Here is a 21,422-nt window from a genome sequence, read left to right on the forward strand (position 1 = left end):
TATACCTTAATTAGGATTAATAATTTTGTTTTCTGAATTTCTAAAATGGTTTCTAAAATATTCATTTAGCATTTATGTATTATTACCTCTCTAAATATACAAACTGTTTTTCAACTAACTTGTAAGCAACTTGAGAGTAATAATGCATTGTCTTAGTTCTTTGTATTTCTCAAGATATAATCAATACATGAATAGTGACTGAAGCCTTATGTTCTCAACCTTACTGTGCCATAAGGCCATTATCCTTACAATGTGGGAATAACAATCTACTTCAAAGGGCGGTAGCGGTGTCAAGTTTCTATTGGTAAGGTGCATAAAAGAGTTGTAGGCATTGCACAGTATTTCACAAATGTCTGCTTTTACTTTCATCCTCCTCCTCCCAAAATTTAAAAAAGCCAACAATGAAGTAAATTAGTAAAATTAGTTCAAACGTCTGCTATAGGATCTACCACAGATAATGGATGCATATATGGGTGGCCAAGAGGATTGTGGCAATTAATGTTTAGACTAGATATATGTCGTCAAACAAACAACTATGAAATTTGTTTGGTCCTCTAGCTGCCCAACAGATATTCCTTATATACCTGGTATGTGTCACGTGCTATGTTAGGTTATGGCAATAAAAAGGTGAAAAAGTCCCAGTGTGGAAGGAGCTCACAATTATTATAGGATATCACTCAGTACACTATTAAGCACAGAAAAGTCTGCAGACACTCAGTTCAGCTGGGAGCAAAACAAGTAGGAATCTGAAAAAGCTTCTCAAAGGAATGAATACTAAAGGAAAACAAGTAGGTAGCAGGACTGGGCATTCCAGTCAGCGGGAAAGCAGCTGCTGTGCAGGCATAAGGTACTGAACTTGGATCCCTAGCATGATGTAAACGCCAGGTGTGGTGGCGCATGCTCACGATCCCAGCACTGGGAAAGGCGGAGACAAGAAATCCCTGGGACTCACCTGCTCTAGTGGCTCACTAGTCTAGCCAAACTGGTGAGCTCTAGGCGTAGTGAGAGACCCTGCCTCAAAGAATGGGGTAGAGAGCAATTGAGGAAGATAGCCTATGATGAATTCTGGCCTCTGTATGCACACAGGGTCATGCATACATGTACACACATGCACAAAATGCACATACACCATACACACATACACATACGAAAATGTAGAGGCAAAGGAACACACAGAGAGAAAGTTTTGAGTAACTTCAGTAAGGTTTTAGGTAATGATGTATTAACTGAACAGTAATTTTCAGACTACCTATCAAAAGCTTCCAATTTCTATAAACCAGGAACTGAGTCCAATTATGGAACTATTCTCTCAACAAGAGAACTAGGCTTGCTCTTCATCAATTCTACTAGCCACATTGGACATGATGACCTACACACAACAGAAGCCATGTGACATGGTGATGGCCCCATGGCTAGGAAAGGACAAGGCCACAGGAGAGTCCATCATCAAAAACCCTGGCCATTCTCCTTGCCTGTACAGTCCATTTTCCCTCAGCAAAAGGCACACAGCACCTTCACTTCTAGCCCTTTGCCTAGCCAGCAGGTCTCACCTGATCCAGGAGTGATAAGAGGCCCTTCTAATTCAAGTGTCTCATCTTCAGACTGGTCATCTAACTTTTTCTTTTTCTTCTTTGTTGGATCTCTGGGTTTTTTCAAAAGAGAAAGCTCTTCGGGATGTCTGATATCTGTTAAGAATAAACAGATGAAAACAAATAAACTTTCTTCTGTGATGTGCAAGTTTGAATTCTGTCAATATGGAAGCGTGACACACAGCATGTTTAAAAAAAAGTACAGTGGTAGCATGTTTGCCTAGCCTGCTCGAGGCCCTAGGTTCCATCCCAACACTGAAAACAACATCTACCAACAGCAAGGTTAATTCGCTGTTTCCTAATAGATTCAACAACTTCAAGGAGAGCTAAGTGAACCCTTATAAACACTCATTTTTACTGATATTTGTATTACATGAGAGTGTTCATCACTCTATTGTCACACAGTAGATATGGTACATGATGTGAATATAACTACTTTCACATTTGTAAATCTCAACTTAATTGACCCAAGCTTTTCTGCTACGTAGTAAATGGCTGCAAATTGTGTGTGTGTTTTGTTCTTTTTATCCGCTGTATCTACTGTCATTTGAGTCTGAAGTGGCAAAATGGTTAAATAAAATTAAATATAAATAAATGTCTATATTTATTTATAATAATAAAATAAAGGTAACATGTACTTCTTACACATTACATATCACACCATGTTCCTAAATAGTAAGAAATCAGTTCTCCCCAAACTGAGCTGAGAATAGATCCAAACTTTTACCAATTTTTTTCATGCACATTGATAAAGAAGTTGCAGTTTTTCTAAAAATGAACATAATTGTAATTATTTGATTCAGGTATCCCCCATAAACTTATGTGTTCTGAATGCTATGTCCCCAGCTGGTGGCAATTTAGGAACTGAAGCCTTCTGGAGGTGATGTTGGCCAGGTGGTGATGTCCACCCTCTGCTCATGCCATCGTTTTCCTCTGCCATCATGGAGCTTCCCCTCGAGTCTGTAAGTCAAAATAAAGCCTTTCCTCTCATAAGCTGCTTTGGTCAGGTGCTTTGTGGCAGCAACTTGAAGCTAACTGCAACAACAATCTTTGAGAGACAAAACAATCTTCGAAAAGAATAAAGCTGGATGATTTATAGTAATCGATGCCAATACATCATAAGGCAATAGCAGTCAGTAGAGACAGCAAAGTTATTGGCTAAGTAACATATAAAGATAAGTGGAATAATAAAACAAAGGGCCCCAAAAGGCCCTAGAAGTAGGTAGTCCATTTTTTTTTTTTTTTGGCAAAGGTACCCGGAAAATCTTTTTAATAAATATTGCTGAACAATGAAAGATTCACAGTTGGTAAGAATAACTAAGATTTAACTGAAAATTAATTCTATATGGATTTTAGCCCTATATCTAATAGCCAAAACAGTAAAACTATAAGAAAACAGCAGATTATTTCTTAGATAGAATATACCCAAAACGAACTTTTAAAACGTGCCTTTGAGCTGAGTGTGATGGTGCATGCCTTTAATCCCAGCATACTCAGGGGGCTGAGGTAGGAGGATCATTGAGTTTGAGGCCAGCCTGGGTACAGAATGAGCTCTAGGTCAGTCTAGGCTAGAGTGAGACCCTATCTTAAAAAGCAATAGGTCTAAGCTACCCAGAAGCAAACAGGTTGATATGATGTACACGCCAGTGCAATAGAGGCTCACAGCCTCAGTAGGTAACCTAGCTTTCTGACTGGCTAAGAGATCTGCTCAGTGTAAAGGAACCCCTATCTAGAATTGGGAACCAAATCAGAATCCTATGGAGACAAAAGATTATATTCTCCAGTGTCAAGCTCCCATTAGTCTTTGGCTAAAAGAGGGGTTACATATGTCAAATTCTACCTAAGTAAATAATGTTTGTCCCATTTAAACTATGCTGACTTCCTTCTCCATCAGAGAATCTGTTCTTTTTTATTCCCCCCAGAAGCTAGTGAGACCAAAGGAGATAAACTACTTGTACTTCATCCAAGCCACAGCTTGGTTCGAGGCTTGATTCCCCAGGACCCAAGTTAGCTAGATACACAAGGGGGCGCATGCGTCTGGAGTTCGTCTGCAGTGGCTGGAGGTCCTGGCGCACCCATTCTCTGCCTTTCTCTATCTGCCTCTTTCTCTGTCTGTCGCTCTCAAATAAATTTAAAAAAATTTAAAAAACAGTTTAAATCAAGCATACATCTTCCATACAACTCATGCTAGCTATTTTTCCAAGAAAAAGTACATTCATAAAAGCCCAAATTGGAAGTAACCTAAATGGTTAAACAAGAAAGTGACAGTTAGAATCAATGGAAATTCTACCCATAGAACACAGCTCATCAGTAAAAAGTAAACCTGAGGCTGGGGAGATTGCTCAGTGGTTAGACACTTGCTCGCAAAGCCTGTTGGCCAGGGTTTAATTCCTTGGTACCCACATAAATTCAGATGCACAAAGTGGTGCATGGGTCTGGAGATTGCTTGCAGTAGCATGAGGCAGGGGCACCCATTCTCTCCCTCAGCAAATAAAAATTTAAAATATCTTTTTTTTTTTTTTTTTTTTTGAGGTAGGGTTTCACTCTAGCCCAGGCTGACCTGTAATTCACTATGTAGTCTCAGGGTGGCCTCAAAATCACAGTAATCCTCCTACCTCTGTCTCCCAGGTGCTAGGATTAAAGGCGTGTGCCACCATGCCCGGCTAAAAAGACTTTTTTAAAAAAAAAAAAACCTACAGACACATAAAATGAACAAATCTAAAGTCCTCTTAACATATTAGGTGGGAAAGGGAAAGTGAATGATTTGATGCGATTTGATTCAGAAAACTGCAGAGAATACAAATAAAAACAAACCTATGGTAATAGAGAAGAGAAAGATGATAAAATTTGAGGACTGTGGTAATTTCATAGGTATAAATATTTGCCAAAACTCAAATTGTCATTCCAAGTACTTGGAGTGCTGAGGTGGGAATATGGCAATGCAAGGCCAGCCTGGCTACATAGTGAGTTCCAGGACAGCCTGGGCTATAGTGAAACCTTGTTTATTAAAAAAAGCAAATCAGGGCTGGAGAGATGGCTTAGCGGTTAAGTGCTTGCCTGTGAAGCCTAAGGACCCTGGTTTGAGGCTTGGTTCCCCAGGTCCCACGTTAGCCAGATGCACAAGGGGGCGCACGCGTCTGGAGTTCGTTTGCAGAGGCTGGAAGCCCTGGCGCACCCGTTCTCTCTCTCTCCCTCTATCTGTCTTTCTCTCTGTGTCGGTCGCTCTCAAATAAATAAATAAAAAATGAACAACAAAAAAAAATTTAAAAAAAAAGCAAACCAAATAACAAACTCTCAATTTTTATACTTTAAATGGGCACACAAAGGTTTGCATAAATTATGTAACAATTAAGGTAATTTAAAAAAATAAAACACAAGAGTGGGTGCTGGTGTGGTGGTGCGCATCTTTAATCCCGGCACCCAGGAAGCAGAGGTAGGAGGATCGCTGTGAATTCAAGGCCAGCCTGGAACTACAGAGTGAGTGAGTTCCAGGTCAGCCTGGGCTACAGCGAGACTCTACCTTGAACAAACAAACAAAAATAGAATACAAAGAGGAAGATCACACCAAAAGAAAAGAGAAAAGAGGAGCAGCAGAAAGCAGCAGCACTAGGTCTGCGCCATGGGCCGCACGTGGGGCGCAGAGGACACGCTGCCCACCACCGCATAGCTGCACTGCAGGGCGGCTCCCTGCTAGATGACGGGACCCTCTCTTGCAAATGGCAGGTTATTAGCTTCAGGAGCTCACGGTATCCACTGCATCTGACCCACTATTATGAATTCAGGAAGCTTTTTGTAGGAAACTTGAGACTAAGATCTACCACACTAAGCAGGGCTGAGAGGCACAATTTCCAGTAGGCAATATGGCCATATTACCTGAATTCAAACCTTAGATCCGCCTACAGATTAGCTGTGTGAATTTGGGCAAGCTACACAGCCTGTCTGGATAGTCATAATAGTATCCCAGGAGGGCACTGTAAGAATTAAGTGAGAATAGTTGTCTATAAGTCTCAGATATGATGGGAGTTTCCTCTGTCCATATAGACAGTAACAAACCAGTACTATTTTTTTTGCCTGTACATACACACATGTGATAAAGTTAAACTTCTGAGTTAGGTGCAGTAAGAGATTAAATATCAACTAATACTAAAACAGTACAATACTAATACTAAAACAGTACTTACTTAATTATGTGAATGTAACTGAGTGTGGTGACACACACCTATAATCCCAGCACTTGGGAGGTTGAGGTGGATCACTGTGAGTTCTAGGCCAGCCTGACATTACAGAGTGAATTCCAGGTCAGCCTGGGCTACAGTTAGACCCTGCCTTGAAAAACCAGGGGGCGGGGGAATTATGTGAATGTAGCTCCCCATGTCTGCACTGATTGTTCTTTTGATAAGCTGAGATGGAAGTTAAGGAAGCACTTTCAGGCTTGCCTTTGGCACATCCAAGCTGCCAGCATCACTTCTCTTGCACCTTGAGGCCACTACTAAATAAAATAAGGATTACTTAACACAGTGTAACAGTTGATCTGACAACCATGATGGCGAGCAGGTGACTAAGGGCAAGCAGTGTTCATGTGCACCATGGACACACTGAGCAAAAGATGACTGACATCATTAGTGGGGTAAGTCAAGATTTCATTATACTACTGAGAACTACTTAGAATAAGGTACAATTTAAAACATAAACTGTCACATTTTGTAATTTTCCATGTAATATTTTAGGACTCTGTTTGATCAGAGGAACTGAAATCTTAGAAAGTGAAACCAGGGCTGGAGAGATGGCTTAGCGGTTAAGCGCTTGCCTGTGAAGCCTAAGGACCCAAGTTCAAGGCTCAATTCCCCAGGACCCACGTTAGCCAGATGCACAAGAGGGCGCATGCGTCTGGAGTTCGTTTACAGTGGCTGGAGGCCCTGGTGCGCCCATTCTTTCTCTGTCTCTCTATCTTCCTCTCTCTGTCACTCTCACATAAATAAATAAAAATGAACAACAACAAAAAAATTAAAAAAAAAGAAAGTGAAACCAAAATGGGGAGTCTTACAATGTTTTTCTCTACTGCAAAAATATATAAAGTCATAGTTAAAAATTAGAAAATAACCAAAGTATAAATGAGTCATCTATAATTTCTTATATGAAACATGACTAAATACATGATTTTAATGTAAGCATAATATTCTGCTGTGTGGCGTTTGATTCAGGTGTCCCCACAAACTTAAGTGTTCTGAATGCTAGGTTCCCAGCTGGGGGAGATTTGGGAATTAATGCCTCCTGGAGGGAATGTATTGTTGGGGGTGGGCTTGTGGGTATTATGGCCAGTGTCCCCTTGTCAGTGTTTGACACACTATCCTGTTAACTCTTGTCCTCCTGATGTTGGCCAGGAGGTGATGTCCATCCTCTGCTCATGCCATCATTTTCCCCTGTCATCATGATCTTTCCCATTGAGCCTGTAAGCCAAAATAAACCCTTTTTCCTCCATAAGCTGCTCTTGGTCAGGTGATTTCTGCCAGCAATGCGAACATGACTGCAACATGCTGTGTAAATGTAATCTAACCATTTCTCTTTAGTACTGAAACTATTATAAACACCTATATTCATCTTTATACCTTTTTTTTTTTTGGTTTTTTGAGGTAAGGTCTCACTCTAGCTCAGGCTGACCTGGAATTCACTATGTAGTCTCAGGGTGGCCTTGAACTCATGGTGATCCTACCTCTGTCTCCCAAGTGCTAGGATTAAAGGCGTGCGCCACCATGCCTGGCTTCTATACCATATTTCTTAGTTCATCATAGAACTACTAGAAGATATTAGAACTTTAAAGCATAAGTGGACCCAGCTAAGCATGTATGCGACTTTTTTTTTAAAAAAAAACTTCATTTATTTTATTTATTTGCAAGGGGGAGGTGGGAGGAGAAAGACAGAGAATGGGTGTGCCACAGCCTCTAGCCACTGTAAACAAACTTCAGATGCATGTGTCACCTTGTGCACCTGGTTTATGTGGGTCCTGGAGAAGCAAACTGGGATCCTTTGGCTTTGCAGGCAAATGCCTTAATCGCTAAGCCATCTCTCATGTATACTACTTTTTAGAAGAATTAAGAATATACATATATATGTACACACACACACACACATATATTTTTTTGAGGTAGGGTCTTGGTCTAGCTCAGGCTGACATTGAATTCACTATGTAATCTCAAGGTAGCCTTGAGGGCTGGAGAGATGACTTAGCGGTTAAGCGCTTGCCTGTGAAACCTAAGGACCCCGGTTCGAGGCTCGGTTCCCCAGGTCCCACATTAGCCAGATGCATAGGGGGCGCATGCATCTGGAGTTCATTTGCAGTGGCTGGAAGCCCTGGCGTGCCCATTCTCTCTCTCTCCCTCTATCTGTCTTTCTCCCTGTGTCTGTCACTCTCAAATAAATAAATAAATAAAAATGAACAAAAAATATTTTTAATAAAAAAGGTAGCCTTGAACTCACAGTGATTCTCCTACCTCTGCCTCCCCAAGTGCCAGGATTAAAGGTGTGCGCCACCACACTCCGCTTAAGAGAGATGTATGTATTTTTTGGATAGAGTCTCACATAGTCAAGGCTGACCTTTAGTTCACTATGTAGCTAGAGATGACCCTGAGCTCCTGCTCCTCTAACTCTAGTGCTGGAACTATAGGAGTTCACTGCTAACCTAGGCTCGCTCTGCTTATCTGGAAAAAATAAACTTTTTCTTGTTTTAATCTACATTTCTTTGATTAGTAATGATGTGTATTTACTCTTGTGTTTTGTTGGTTATTCATATACATTTCCACTCTTTAACTTGAAGAAATCTAGAAAACTGAGAATTAATTTCCACATAAAAATTATTGAAAACCATAAAGGACTTTAAATATGTGTGTGTGTGTATATATATGTATCATATATATGTGATATATATGTGTATGTGTGTGTGTGTGTATGATTTTTCTTTTTTAAGGCAGGGTCTCACTTTAGCCCAGGCTGACTTAGAACTCACTGTGTAGTCCCAGACTGGCCTTGAACTCATGGCAAACCTCCTATCTCTATAAAAATATTTTGGACTTCCGGTTAAGATGGCGGCGTAGGTACCACGCCAAAGCAGCCTAGGGGGAAAAAAGACCAAAAAAACTCAGCAAAATACACACTTTTACTAAAAAGTGAGGTGTACAGGAAATTGAAGCAGCAACGGAGAAGTAGAAGAGTTCCAGAGCATCCAGAGCCTGCACAGGCGGGAAAAGCGGCTCCGGCAGCTCAGCCAACCGCTGTGGCCGCGGTGCACCAGAAAGCCACCAGACTCGGCTACAGCCGCAGGAAAAGCCAGGTGCGGGCGCTTACACTCACACCGCGCTCTCTGCAACTGGGGAAACGTGAGGGGAGAGCGGCAGTGCGCAGCGGAGGAGCAGACCGCGAGGTAGAAGAACGCTTGGAGCAGTGAGAGAACCGGAGCAGCTGTGGCTCCCTCCCCTCCCCCACCGCCTGAGCCCAGCTCCGGCGAACAGAGCAGCGGCCCGGGACCCGGCCACGCCAACTTGGGCTGACAGCGGGACCCAAGCAGGAGCAGAGTTCGGCAGCAACATCAGCGGCTCCAGCACCGGTAACAGCGGCCCCAGCAGCAGCAGACCCAGGAGTGGCAGCAGCGGCAGACTCGGCAGCAGCAGCTTCAGGGGGAGCAGCGGCAGTGGACACAGCAGCAGCAGCTTCAGCAGCAGTGGTGGCTTCAGCAGTGGCAGCTACAGCAGCAGCAGAGGCAGCAGCAGCGGCTTGGTTTGCCCCGCAGGAAAAGCCAGTGCCCAGCTCCAGAAATCAGAACAGCAGCCCGACGACCCAGGCAGCAACTTGACTGAGACCAAAATCATCCAAGGTAACTGGGATTGCACCAGGGAAGGGTCTCACTTGGTTGCAAGCTGACTGGGATCCCTCAACAGACCAGAAATCTTAACCTCTTTGTTGATAGAGGATCTGGTCGTTATAATAACTACTCTTGCATACATACTCGGGGCTGTTTTTGATTGAATGTGTACAGTGTTTAGTTAAATTTTAGAATCTACCTGTATTTTATTCCACTCAGCCTGCTTGAATACTCCTATAGCAGGGAAACTCAACCCCTAAGAACATCTTTGTAGATACTCTGAGAGTCTTAAGAGCCACACCTAACACCTTAAGCTCCTACCCTGAAAATATATTACATCAAATCAATTGATACAGCTAAGAATACACAGCTAGCTAGAAAATCCAAGCATTAACTTAATCCAAGATGCAAAAATATATACGTTATAACATAAGAAACACTAAAAAGCAAGACGATATAAATCCACCTAAAAGTATTAATGCATCAGAAATGTCCTCCAGTGAGAAAGAGTTAGAGGAAATGCCTGAGAAAGAGTTCAAAAGAATGATTATAAATATGTTCAAAGAGGTCAAAGAACACATCAAAACAATCAAAGAAGAAATCAAAGAGGAAATCAAAGGAATCAAAGAAGATGCAGGACACCAATTTCATGAAATAAAGAGGGCAATACAAGACATAAATAAGGAAATAGAAATAATAAAGAAAAACCAGTCAGAATTACTAGCAATGAAGAATACAGTTAATGAAATAAAAAACTCTATAGAAAATCTCACCAGTAGGATGGATGAGAGAGAGGACAGAATATCTAAGCTAGAAGACCAGGTGGCAGACCTAATGCAGTCCAACAAAGAGAAAGACAAACTTATAGAAAAGTATGAGTGGGAATTTCAAGATATTAGGGACACTATGAAAAGATCAAATATAAGAATTCAGGGCATAGTAGAAGAATTCCACTCCAAAGGCATAGTAGGCGTCCTCAACAAAATCATAGAAGAAAATTTCCCCCAAATTGGGAAAGAGGTGCCAATGCAGATACAGGAAGCCTTTAGAACCCCAGCCAGACAAAACCCAGAAAGAACCTCTCCTCGCCATATTATAATCAAACTTCCAAACACACACACCAAAGAAAAAATATTGAAAGCAGTTAGAGAGAAAAATCAAGTTACCTACAAAAGCAAGCCCATCAGGATTACAGCAGATTATTCAACACAAACTTTTAAAGCCAGAAGGGTTTGGAGTGATATATTCCAAGTTCTGAAAGATAACAACTGTCAACCAAGTTTACTTTATCCTGCAAAGTTATCCATTCAAATAGATGGAGAAATAAAGACATTCCATGACAAAAGCAGGTTAAAGGAGTATTTGAAGACAAAACCAGCTCTATAAAAATATTTTTTTAATACATACTAGCCCATGCTTAAATAAAAAACTCAAAAAATGTTGACAAGTACATGGGACTTCATTTGGTTTTCTGATAAGTCTACAGTTCTCCCTCTACCAGTTAAGCTACTGAAGGGTGCATTTCTTTTGTTTGCTTGTTGGCCATTTAAATGTCATTACTAGAAATACTGGCACCATCTTTTTGTTTTATGCTATACTTTACAGGGCATTTTGTGAAGAACATTTTTCCTTAAAATTTTTTTTTGGCATGTATGTGTAATTGTGTGTGGTGGGAGGTGGTGTGTGTCTGCAGTGTTGTATGTGCATGTGTCTGTGCCCATGTGGCACCCATGTGTTTTCTACTCCGTCGCCTTGCTTTTGAGCCTGAATCTCTCACTGATCCCAGAGCTTGGTGGTTTTTTGATTGTTTGTTTGTTTGTTTTTGTGAGCTCTGGAAATTTAAGAATTGGATTTCTAGACCCACGTGGCTATGCCCACCAGTTTCTGTTGGTCTTGCTAAATCCCTTATTCTCAAATGCAGGCATGGTGTCCCAGGCATCAGCACTTATTACTATGGCTGAGTACATTCAAAAACTCAGAAAATATTTCATCTGTACCTTTTGAACCCTGTTTATCTAATTAACACAAATTAATCATTATCTTATAACTATATATTTTTATTTTTTAATACTGGCACAGACTTCACTAGTCGTACATGTCTAATTGAAACTTTCAAAAAAAATACAAATTTTTACATTTTTTTGTGAAGTCAGGTCTCACACTCATGATAGAGATTAGGAGCAGTTAGTGCTCTTTGGCAGGTAGTTACAGACACAGGCATGGGGGACACAGATGCCTACCTACCCTGGCGAGACTGAAGGGACGAGTGGTGTGATTCAATATGGAGGTGAAGAACAGCTGCCTTTCTAGGAAGTCTTTTCAGGGGCTTCCCCCATTGGTGGGCTCTTTCTGAGTCTGTGCTCTCCTCCCTGGCGCTCTAACTAGTCAGGTCCCCACATATACATTTGAACTTGGGAATGAGGCTCATCCCAACTGGATGCCTAACTTACATTGCCATGCACAATTTCTCATTTGGGGCCCTCTCCCAGTTTGAGGCTTTTTTACTTTACTTCTACTCTTTCATAACCAACTCTTCTTTGTGTATATGCTTAATAATTCTTTGTTAATCACAAGACAAGAACTACAGCCACTGGCTTGGAGAGTTCTAAGCCCATCCAGAGCCCGGAGGGGCTTCCCTACTCTCAACCCCTCTAACACTAGCCAGGCTGGCCTCACAGCAATCCTCCTACCTCAGCCTCAGCAGTGCTGGGATTAAAGATGTAGCCAACACTCCTTCCACTTTTTAAGCAAACAAGACTTAACATGTGACAGACTTAAAGCGATGATTAATCTTGATTGTCAATCTAAGTAGAGAAGCACATGAGATCGGTAAATCACACCTCTAAGCTTTCACCTTTCTATAAAAGTAAGTCGGGACAGGGTGCAGGTTATCGATCAATCAATCAATCTCTTTTCCCCGACTGTTCTCCCTACATAAATCATGCTAGTAGTCAGTGCAAAATCTAATCCACAAAGTACCGAGGATATAAAGTGAGTCATGTTTAAGAGATGCAACACACTCTGTCACAACTCTCCAGTCACTGCCTAGCCATGAGAGAGAGGGGAAACCAAGTATGTGTCACTTGCAAAGTCTTCGAAATGTTTCTGGTATGTCCCCTTGGGTCTTGAGAATTGCTGCAGTACATGAGTCATCCATTGCGCTTTTTGTCCTTAGGTCATTTCCTGTCCAGCTCACAAGCCAGCTGTCAATGTAACTAACACAACGACACTGCCACCTTTCAGTCATAGGTTGGTGAAGCCCTTTACTCAAACAGCTAGAGCAAGGTCAGTTGCTCCTATCTTGGGGATCCTGTCACCCAGGTAGTCTCAGTGGCCCAGCATGTTAATAAAAGTTCTGTAGGTAATTGGTTTTTTTTTTTTATAAATTTTTTTTCTTTATTTCTTTTCAAGCAGAGAACATGAGAAAGAGATTAAGAGAAAGAGAGAGATATACACAGAGAGAATGGGCATGCTAGACCTCTTGACTCTTCCAAAGGCAATCGAACTCTAGATGTATGCACCACTTCGTGTGTCTGGGTTTATGAGGATACTGGGAAATCAAACCCAGGCCTCAGAGCTTTGCAGGCAAGTGCCTTCAAGTGCTGAGCCATCTCTCTAGTCCCTGTAGGTAATCTTGATTACAACTTCTTATAAATATGATTAGCAGCTTAGTGGAGGTGAAACATGCATGATTTCTTACGTTTCTAAAGGAAGGCAACCTCATACTAGACTTCACAGGCCACTGCCTGCACATGAAATATGAATAAGAGGTTTTTATTTTATTTCAATGATGACAAAAACTAAATCCAACTATTCATATGTAAGTTATTATTTCACTGATACAAAAATTTACAATGGGGCTGGAGAGATGGATTAGCGGGCAAGGCACTTGCCTCAAAGCCTAAGGAGACATGTTCTTCTCTCCAGATGCCATGTAAGCTAGACACGCAAACGCAAAGGTGAGGCCAGTGCAAGATTGCACATGCCCACTAGGTGGCGCAGGCACCTGGAGCTCAATTTCAGAGGCTGAGGCCCTGGTGCACCAATTCTCTCTCTCTCTCAAATAATAATAATAAAAAATTAGAATGTACTGCTTTATTCTCTTCTTGTATCAAGAAGGAGTTAAGCGAGCTGGAGAGATGGTTTAGTGGTTAAGTGCTTGCCTGTGAAGCCTAAGGACCCCGGTTCAAGGCTCGATTCCCCAGGACCCACGTTAGCCAGATGCACAAGGGGGCGCACTCGTCTGAAGATCGTTTGCAGTGACTGGAGGCCCTAGCGTGCCCATTCTCTCTCTTTTTGTCGCTCTCAAGTAAATAAATAAAAACAAACAAAAAGTTCAGTTAAAAAAAAGAAGGAATTAAACAAAGCCAGGCATGGTGGTGCATGCCTTTAATCCCAGCACTTCAGAGGCAGAGGTAGATGGATCGTCATAAGTTCAAGGCCACCCTGAGACGACATAGTGAATTCTAGGTCAGCCTAGGCTAGAGTGAGACCCTACCTTGACAAACAAAAAACAAAACAAAACAAAACAAAAGGAATGAATTAAGATAGTGAATTTAGGCATCTAAATTATAAGACTGAGGTTAATAAGACTTATGGGCTAGAGATGGCTTAGTGGTTATAACAGACACTTGCCTAAGAAGTCTAAGGACCCAGGTTCAACTCTCCAGAACCCACAAAAACAGATGTACAAGATGACATGTGTACAAGGTGGTGCATACATCTGGAGTTCAATTGTAGTAGCTGGAGGCCATGGTGTACCAATTCTCTCTCTCTTATAAAAATTAAAAATTGGGCTAGAGATATGGCTTAGCAGTTAAGATACTTGCCTGCAAAGCCTAAGAACGCATGTTCAAATCTCCAGGTCCCACGTAGCCAGATGCACAGTGACACAAGTGTGTAATGTCACATATGTACACAAGGGGGTGCACACATCTGGAATTCGTTCACAGCAGCTGAAAGGCCCTGTCACACCCATTCTCTTTCTCTCTGTCTCTCAAAAATAAAAATAAAAATATTTTTAAAATAAAAAAATTATACTACAGCATACCTAGAAGACTAGGACACAGAAAAACTTCAAATTGGCATAACAAAATATAATACTATTTAACTTATGCTTCTTTAAGGCTCAATAATAAAGATTGGCATTTATAAAATCCTACACAAACCAGTGTTCTTAAACAGATTTATAAAAAAATACGATAGGGCTGAAGAGAGAGCTTAGCAGTTAAGGCACTTGCCTATAAAACCAAAGGACCTTGGTTTGATTCCCCAAGTCCCACGTAAGCCAGATGCACAACATGGTGCAAGCATCTGGAGTATGTTTGCAGTGGCTGGAGGCCCTGGTGTACCCATTCTCTCTCTCTCAAATAAATAAATAAAAATAAAATATTTAAAAAATCCTATAGAACAATGACATCTGTTTGCCAATGTTGAAAAAAAAATCAATGTATCAAAAGAATCTAGTCTAAATGGATTACATAAATATTGTATTGTGCATTTATCTTAAAAACTATGGGAGGAACTAAGAAACTGAGGTACAAAAGTAGTGTTCTTAGGGAATATAATTTTGTTTTGTGTTTTGAGGTAGGGTTTTACTCTAGCCCAGGCTGACCTGGAATTCACCATGTAGTTCCAGGTGGCCTTGAACTCACTGCAATTCTCCTACCTCTACCTCCTGAGTGCTGGGATTAAAGACATGAGCCACCATGTCTGGCACTTTTTAAAAAATTTTATTTTATTTTATGTTTTTGTTTTTGAGAGAGGCAGCTGAGAGAGAAAAAGGAGAGAGAGACAAAAAGAGAGGAAGAGAGGAAGGGAGGGAGGGAGGGAGAAAGGGCACACCAGGGCCTCCAACTACTGCAAAAAAAAAAAAAACTCCAGGTGCATGTGCAACTTTGTGCATCTGGTTTACGTGGGTCCTGGGGAATCGAACGTGGGTGCTTTGGCTTTGCCACTAAGCCATGTCTCCAGCTCCCATGTATATATATATTTTTCATCAGAGAGTGTAAAAGTGAGAGAGAGAGAATTGGCATGCCAGGGCCTCTATCCACTGCAATTGAATTCTAGACACGTGCACCATCCTGTGTATATGTTTGACCTTCAGAACTTGTATCACCTTGTGCATCTGGCTTACATGGACTTGGAGATTCGAATGTGGTTCCTTAGGCTTTGCAGGAAAGTGCCTTAACTGCTAAGCCACCTCTCCAGCCCGAATATAATCTTTTATTTAAAGAAAATTTTTCTTGGGGTTTTTTTGTTAAATAAGCATACTGAGCCTGTGGATTTATTTTTACCTTTTCCCAAAACCACACACAAAGAATATTTATCTACAAGGGTTTAAAAGCAAAGGCTGGGGTAGAAGGCAGCAGAAATGTCATGAGCCAGGGATGATGATGAACCAGGCATGACGCCACATAGAACCCAGCACTTGAGAAGCTGAGGCAAAAGGATAGCCATGAGTCTAAGGCCAAGTCTGTGTTACATAAACCATCATAAGTGCCTGTTCTCTATCTGCTTCTCCCTCCATCCCTCTCAAATAAATATATAAATAATTTGCTAAACAAAGAGGGCTGGAGAGATGGCTTTAGTGGTTGACTTAGTGGTTAAGGTACTTGTGCAAAGCCTAATGACCTAGGTTCGATTTCCCAGGACCCACATAACCAAATGTACAAGGTAGCTCATGGGTCTGGAGTTCATTTGCAGTGGCTAGAGGCCTTGGTGTGCCCATTCTCTATCTACTTCTTCCTCTCTCTTGTACCAAAATATAAATATGATATAATTTTAGTCAGGAATAAAATCCACTAGATTCTTACTGTTGTACCTTAACTCGATATTTACCTTTAATATAAAAATATAAGTAACAAGCAGGGCATGGTAGCAGTGCACGCCCTTAATCCCAGCACTAGGGAAGCAGAGATAGGAGGATCACCATGAGTTCAAGGCCACCCTAAGACTCCACAGTGAACTCCAGGTCAGCTTATGTTAGAGTGAGACCCTACCTCAAAAATTCAAAAATTAAAAAAAAAATTTATGTATATATTAAAGTATACACATCAAATACATATGCACACAGTTTATCCCAATCCGTATCCCTGAGGATAAGCTAAATGTCAGTCAAATGCACACCCCAAACTCGCAATTTACTGAAGGGTTTAACACTTACTGAAGGTCTTACAGATGTCTGAAACGGCTTTGAAGACTCTGTCAGAGAAATTCACTTTCACCTTCACATACTTCATGTTGGGAAGTTGCAGGCGGAGCAGTTTGTGCTGGGGTGTAAACTGAAGCTTGGCATCCGCCTGAATACCATATTTATCCAAGGTCCAATGTGTCTTAAGCAGCCAAGTTCTCTTCTTTTCCCACCAGAGAGCATGATCTGACCAATCCTTTTTTACATCTATAAAAACAAACAAGAAATAAGAAAAACATTTAAAAATCACCAAGATCACCTGGAGAGAAACTAAACATAGAAAACCAATTTGGGTACGTAGGAAAAATAGACAACAAATACCTGTCATGTACAAAAGAATACAAAAGCCAGCTGAGAAAATACATTCTGTGCCTTTAAATCCCAGTACACATGGTAGGCCAGGCAAAATACTCAGGGTAAATAATAATGCTTAAATCAAAGACAAACAGGGACAAGTGGATGACAAACAGAACCGGGGCGGGGGGGGGGGGGGCTAGAACAGGAGGGATTAATGAAAAGTGGTAGATTCTAAGCTCAGCTTTGAAGAACAGACATTAGTATTCTGATGACAAAATATGTAAAAATGCTATTCTTTGTGAGGGTACAGAAATGTGTTAAGGGCAGGAAAACACAAGATAGGGAACCAAAACAACAAAACCCAACATTCTAGGTGAACAAAAGAACTTCCAGACAACACCCATCAGCAGCTTTTTATACCAAAATACCAATAAAACCCTGTATCCCAAACAGGCTTTCCAAAAGTATCCCAAGCAAGGTAACTTGGAGTCATACTGCCAAAGTTTTTTCTTCAATATATTTTGGCACAAGTCTAATAGAAAACTTTAATGTCTGTCAAACATTTCAATAGCTTCATGAAGTTAACCTAACTGAAACCAAATATTGGAAGGAATGTAATCAAAACAAGATTTGAGTAAATTGGGGGCTGGAGAGATGGCTTAGCAATTAAGGCACTTGCCTGCAAGGTTGAAGGACCCAGGTTTGATTCTCCAGGTCCCACATAAGCCAGATGCACCAGGTGACACATGCATCTGGAATTTGTTTGCAATGGCTAGAGGCCCTGGCACACTCATTCTCTCTCACTCTCCCTCCCTCTCTCTCTAATAAAAATTAAAGGCTGGAGAGATGGCTTAGTGGTTAGGGCACTTGCCTGCAAAGCCAAAGGACCTTGGTTCAATTCCCCAAGATCCACATAAACCAGATGCGCAAGGTGGTGCGCGCATGTGTCTGGAGTTCGTTTGCAGTGGCTGGAAGTCCTGGCACTCCTATGCTTGCTCACTCACTCTCTCTGTTTATTTCTCTCAAATAAATAAAAATGTTAAAAAAAATTATTTTAAAAAGTTGACAAAAAAGAGTTGGATAAATGAAGTGATATGAATAACAATAAACCTGTAGCAATAAAATACAGAGTCTTATTTCAATCAGTATTATAGTAAGTAAAAATAAAGACCTTTTGGGTCAGTTATATGTAAAACTTGAGTCCCCCCCCCCCAGAAAAAAAGGATGAAATAAAGAAAGGAAGAAGTTGAGCTGGGCGTGGTGGCGCACGCCTTTAATCCCAGCCACTCGGGAGGCAGAGGTAGGAGGATTGCCGTGAGTTCGAGGCCACCCTGAGACTCTATAGTGAATTCCAGGTCAGTCTGGGCCAGAGTGAGACCCTACCTCAAAAAGCCAAAAAATTTAAAAAAGAAAGGACAAAGTCAAGTTTTCCAAGGAAACAAAAAAGCATTGCCATGTCAGCAACAAAAAGAAACCCTTGGTGAATAAATTTCCTTCAAATATAAATTATCACGACCACTATACTTCTGATATAAAGCTCATTTTAACATAATATCTTCAAAAAGAGCTAATCAATTTAAGATACTTAAAAATGCATGTTAACATAGAACTTGGTCTCCTATTAAGTAAAAAAAAAAAAATCAATCAAATTTCCACTTTAATTATGTGCCTAGAAATGCTTTCTATAATGGTAAATCTTATTCGATAGAATTGAATTCATGGAAGAAACATATCACAAGGAGAAAAACTTTCAATTCCTTAGGCATTAAAATATTAGAAATGTAGTTATAAGCCAGGTGTGGTGTTGTATACTTTTGATCCCAGCACAAGCTGAGGTAGGAGGATCACTGAGTTCAAAGCCAGCCTAAGACTCCATAGTGAATTCTAGGTCAGCCTGAGCTACAGCAAGACCCTACCTTGAAAAACAAAAAACAAAACAAAAAGAAGTGTTTTCATCAGCAAGTACTTTAATAAAACGATCATAATTTCAATATTTGTTTTGTTTTGATAAAGTCCAATTATGTTATTAGAAGTTTGGCTGCAGACATACATGCAGATACTATTTTGCAACTTCCCATTAACTTGTGATATGTAGGTGGCACCCTTGCATTTTATTTTCTAGCATAGAATTTGCCAAATAACTTTCAGAATGAACAAATTTTGACCTAGTTAATAGTAACCAGCCAAAGCTGGGGTCTTTTATACATAATGAAGTAATTAGCCATGTATGATACTTTTCAGGAACAGAGAACCAAGTGAGAAACAGGAAATTGCCAAAGAGTGATGATAACTGAGTAAGGCTCAGCTGAACTGAACTGCTGATAGATGAAGATATAGTATGTCCTTTGGTACATTCACCTGGTCACGTCTGCTAGCTCTTCTGCTAGTGTCAATGTCACCATTAAGGAAATGACTTCATGCACGTCTAATGAGCAAAGAAGGTAAGAGGGAACACTAACAGTAATAAGTCAGTCTGAGTCCAAGAGGCCTGGATCGCTTACTTGGGTTCCCCCAAAGAGCAGTGGAGGTAAAGTAGCTTACTTGGGAGGGGAAATCCCAGGACACACACTGGACAGGAGGGTGAGATAATTAAGAAGAGAAAAAAAATAATTAATAGCTCATTAACTGCTGTGGACAACTGGAGTCCTGAAGACTCAGGCAGAGCAGGCCTTGGAGTAGATCCACTAAGGAATGAGAAAAGGCTGCTGTTTCTCTACTTCCTTGGGTAAGTGCTGCTCCCAGGGGCCAGTAAATTCCTGGCGGCTCCTGGCTGCACTCACACAGGGCTAGTGGCCGTGGACTCTGCACAGAAGCTCAGACATCCCTGTGCTTGAGGAAAAGATGCCACCTGCACATTAGGAATCTGTCCACCACAGCTGCAGGTGAAATGGGGCTGGGGCAGCTCCACAGCACCTGTTATAAGCTTGAAACAAATGCTAATTTACGAAGTAGTAGAAGGCCAGAGGCAATGCTTAAAATGCAATCAAGTGTTAAAGAGGAGCAAAACCACTAACCTGATAAGGAACTCTTTGAAATAAGTTAGATTTCAATTTTGACAGAGGCATCTTGCCACCAACCACAAAACAGGACTTTTCAAGTCAAAACTATATCAATAGATGACATCATAGTAAAGCTAAGGGTTGGCAAACTATGAATAGCCCAAAAACCAAATGCACATTCACCTTCTGCCTGTCATTTAATGGAATGGGAACTAAGAATGCCTTTCATATATATATATAATTTTTATGAGAGAAAGAATGAGAATGCGTGTACCACGGCCTCCAGCTGCTGCAAAAGAACTCCAGATGTGTGTGCCACCTTGTGCATTTTGCTTACATGGGTCCTGGGGAATTGAACCTGGGTCCTTTGGCTTTGCAGACAAGCTCCTTAACTGCTAAGCAATCTCTCCAGCCCAGCTTTCATGTTTTTAAATAGGGGAGCTCAAAAGAAGAGCATTATATAATTTTCACCTAAGCATCACATCTGAATGTCCACAAAGAGTTTTGACTTCACTGATCTGTCCTGATAGCATGAGTGTTTCTGCAGTACATCAAAGCAGCCCTCAGAGACCAGACCCTATGGCTCTCAATGCCCAAAAGACAGCACTGATTGGCTTCACAGACAGACTTTCCTTCTGTAAGCAAAGTATACTGGACTTATAGTCATGTAATGATGCAATGAAATCTCAACTTTTTACCATCATGCTTCAAAGTTCTGACCTCAGAAACAAAAACCTTCGTTGGTGCCCATCCTGCCCTTTTGTTTCCCCTCCTCTATCAGATGCATATTACAAAATGGCATGAAAACTCAATCAGCATGCTCATGAACCACAAAAGGATCACTTTCCCTTTAAAACCTGACCCTCCTAGTCAATGTAAGTTCTACCTTGGTTTTTCACCCAAGAACACACCTACACCTAGCAAGAACAAACACGGACAAAGGTATGTGGTCCAAAGCCTGAACACCACTGAAGGAAAGACGCTCTCTTACTGACTGACAATACTATTAAGACCAATCAGAAAACAATAAATATATGTAAGAAAAAATACATTAAAAACAAAAGTAGGATGCCAGAAAACATTCAGAAGTATCAGTAATGCTGAGACCAATAGGAAAAAAAACAAGAACACAAAAGCAACTGTTCTGACAGCAAACAGAAAATAGTGTTAGACCAGGCGTGGTGGCGTACATCTTTGATCCCAGCACTCGGGAGGCAGAGGTAGGAGGATCACCATGAGTGTGAGGCCAGCCTGAGACTACATAGTGAATTCCAGCTCAGGTTGGGCTAGAGTGAAACCCTACCTTGAAAAACAAACAACAACAACAAAAGAAAACAGAAGGTAGGTGGAGGAGAGACTGTAGATCCTTGACATGTTCAAGTAATTTAAGTTCTGGTAACATTCTTAAAAAAATGTTAGCATGCTACCAGCGCAGTCAGCCAATCACTACTTACTATAGAATACCGACCAGTAAGCCTGTTAGGTGGCGTGCA

At 41.0% G+C, this 21,422-nt stretch overlaps 1 protein-coding gene across 4 annotated transcripts in view; it reads right to left on the reverse strand.

The window, feature by feature from the left end:
- Fermt2 (FERM domain containing kindlin 2) overlaps positions 1–21,422 on the reverse strand; it is a 79,863-nt gene that overhangs the window by 24,814 nt on the left and 33,627 nt on the right. For all 4 annotated transcript variants that reach the window (XM_045154784.1, XM_004649192.2, XM_004649191.2 and 1 more), the window contains exons 3-4: positions 16,607–16,840; positions 1,551–1,685 (exon numbers count right to left, since the gene is read on the reverse strand). In XM_045154784.1, coding sequence (XP_045010719.1) covers positions 1,551–1,685; positions 16,607–16,840 — 369 coding nt within the window. The remainder of the gene's footprint in view (positions 1–1,550; positions 1,686–16,606; positions 16,841–21,422) is intronic.

This window comes from Jaculus jaculus, chromosome 7, assembly GCF_020740685.1.
Source record: "Jaculus jaculus isolate mJacJac1 chromosome 7, mJacJac1.mat.Y.cur, whole genome shotgun sequence".
Classification (NCBI taxonomy): Eukaryota; Metazoa; Chordata; class Mammalia; order Rodentia; family Dipodidae; genus Jaculus; species Jaculus jaculus.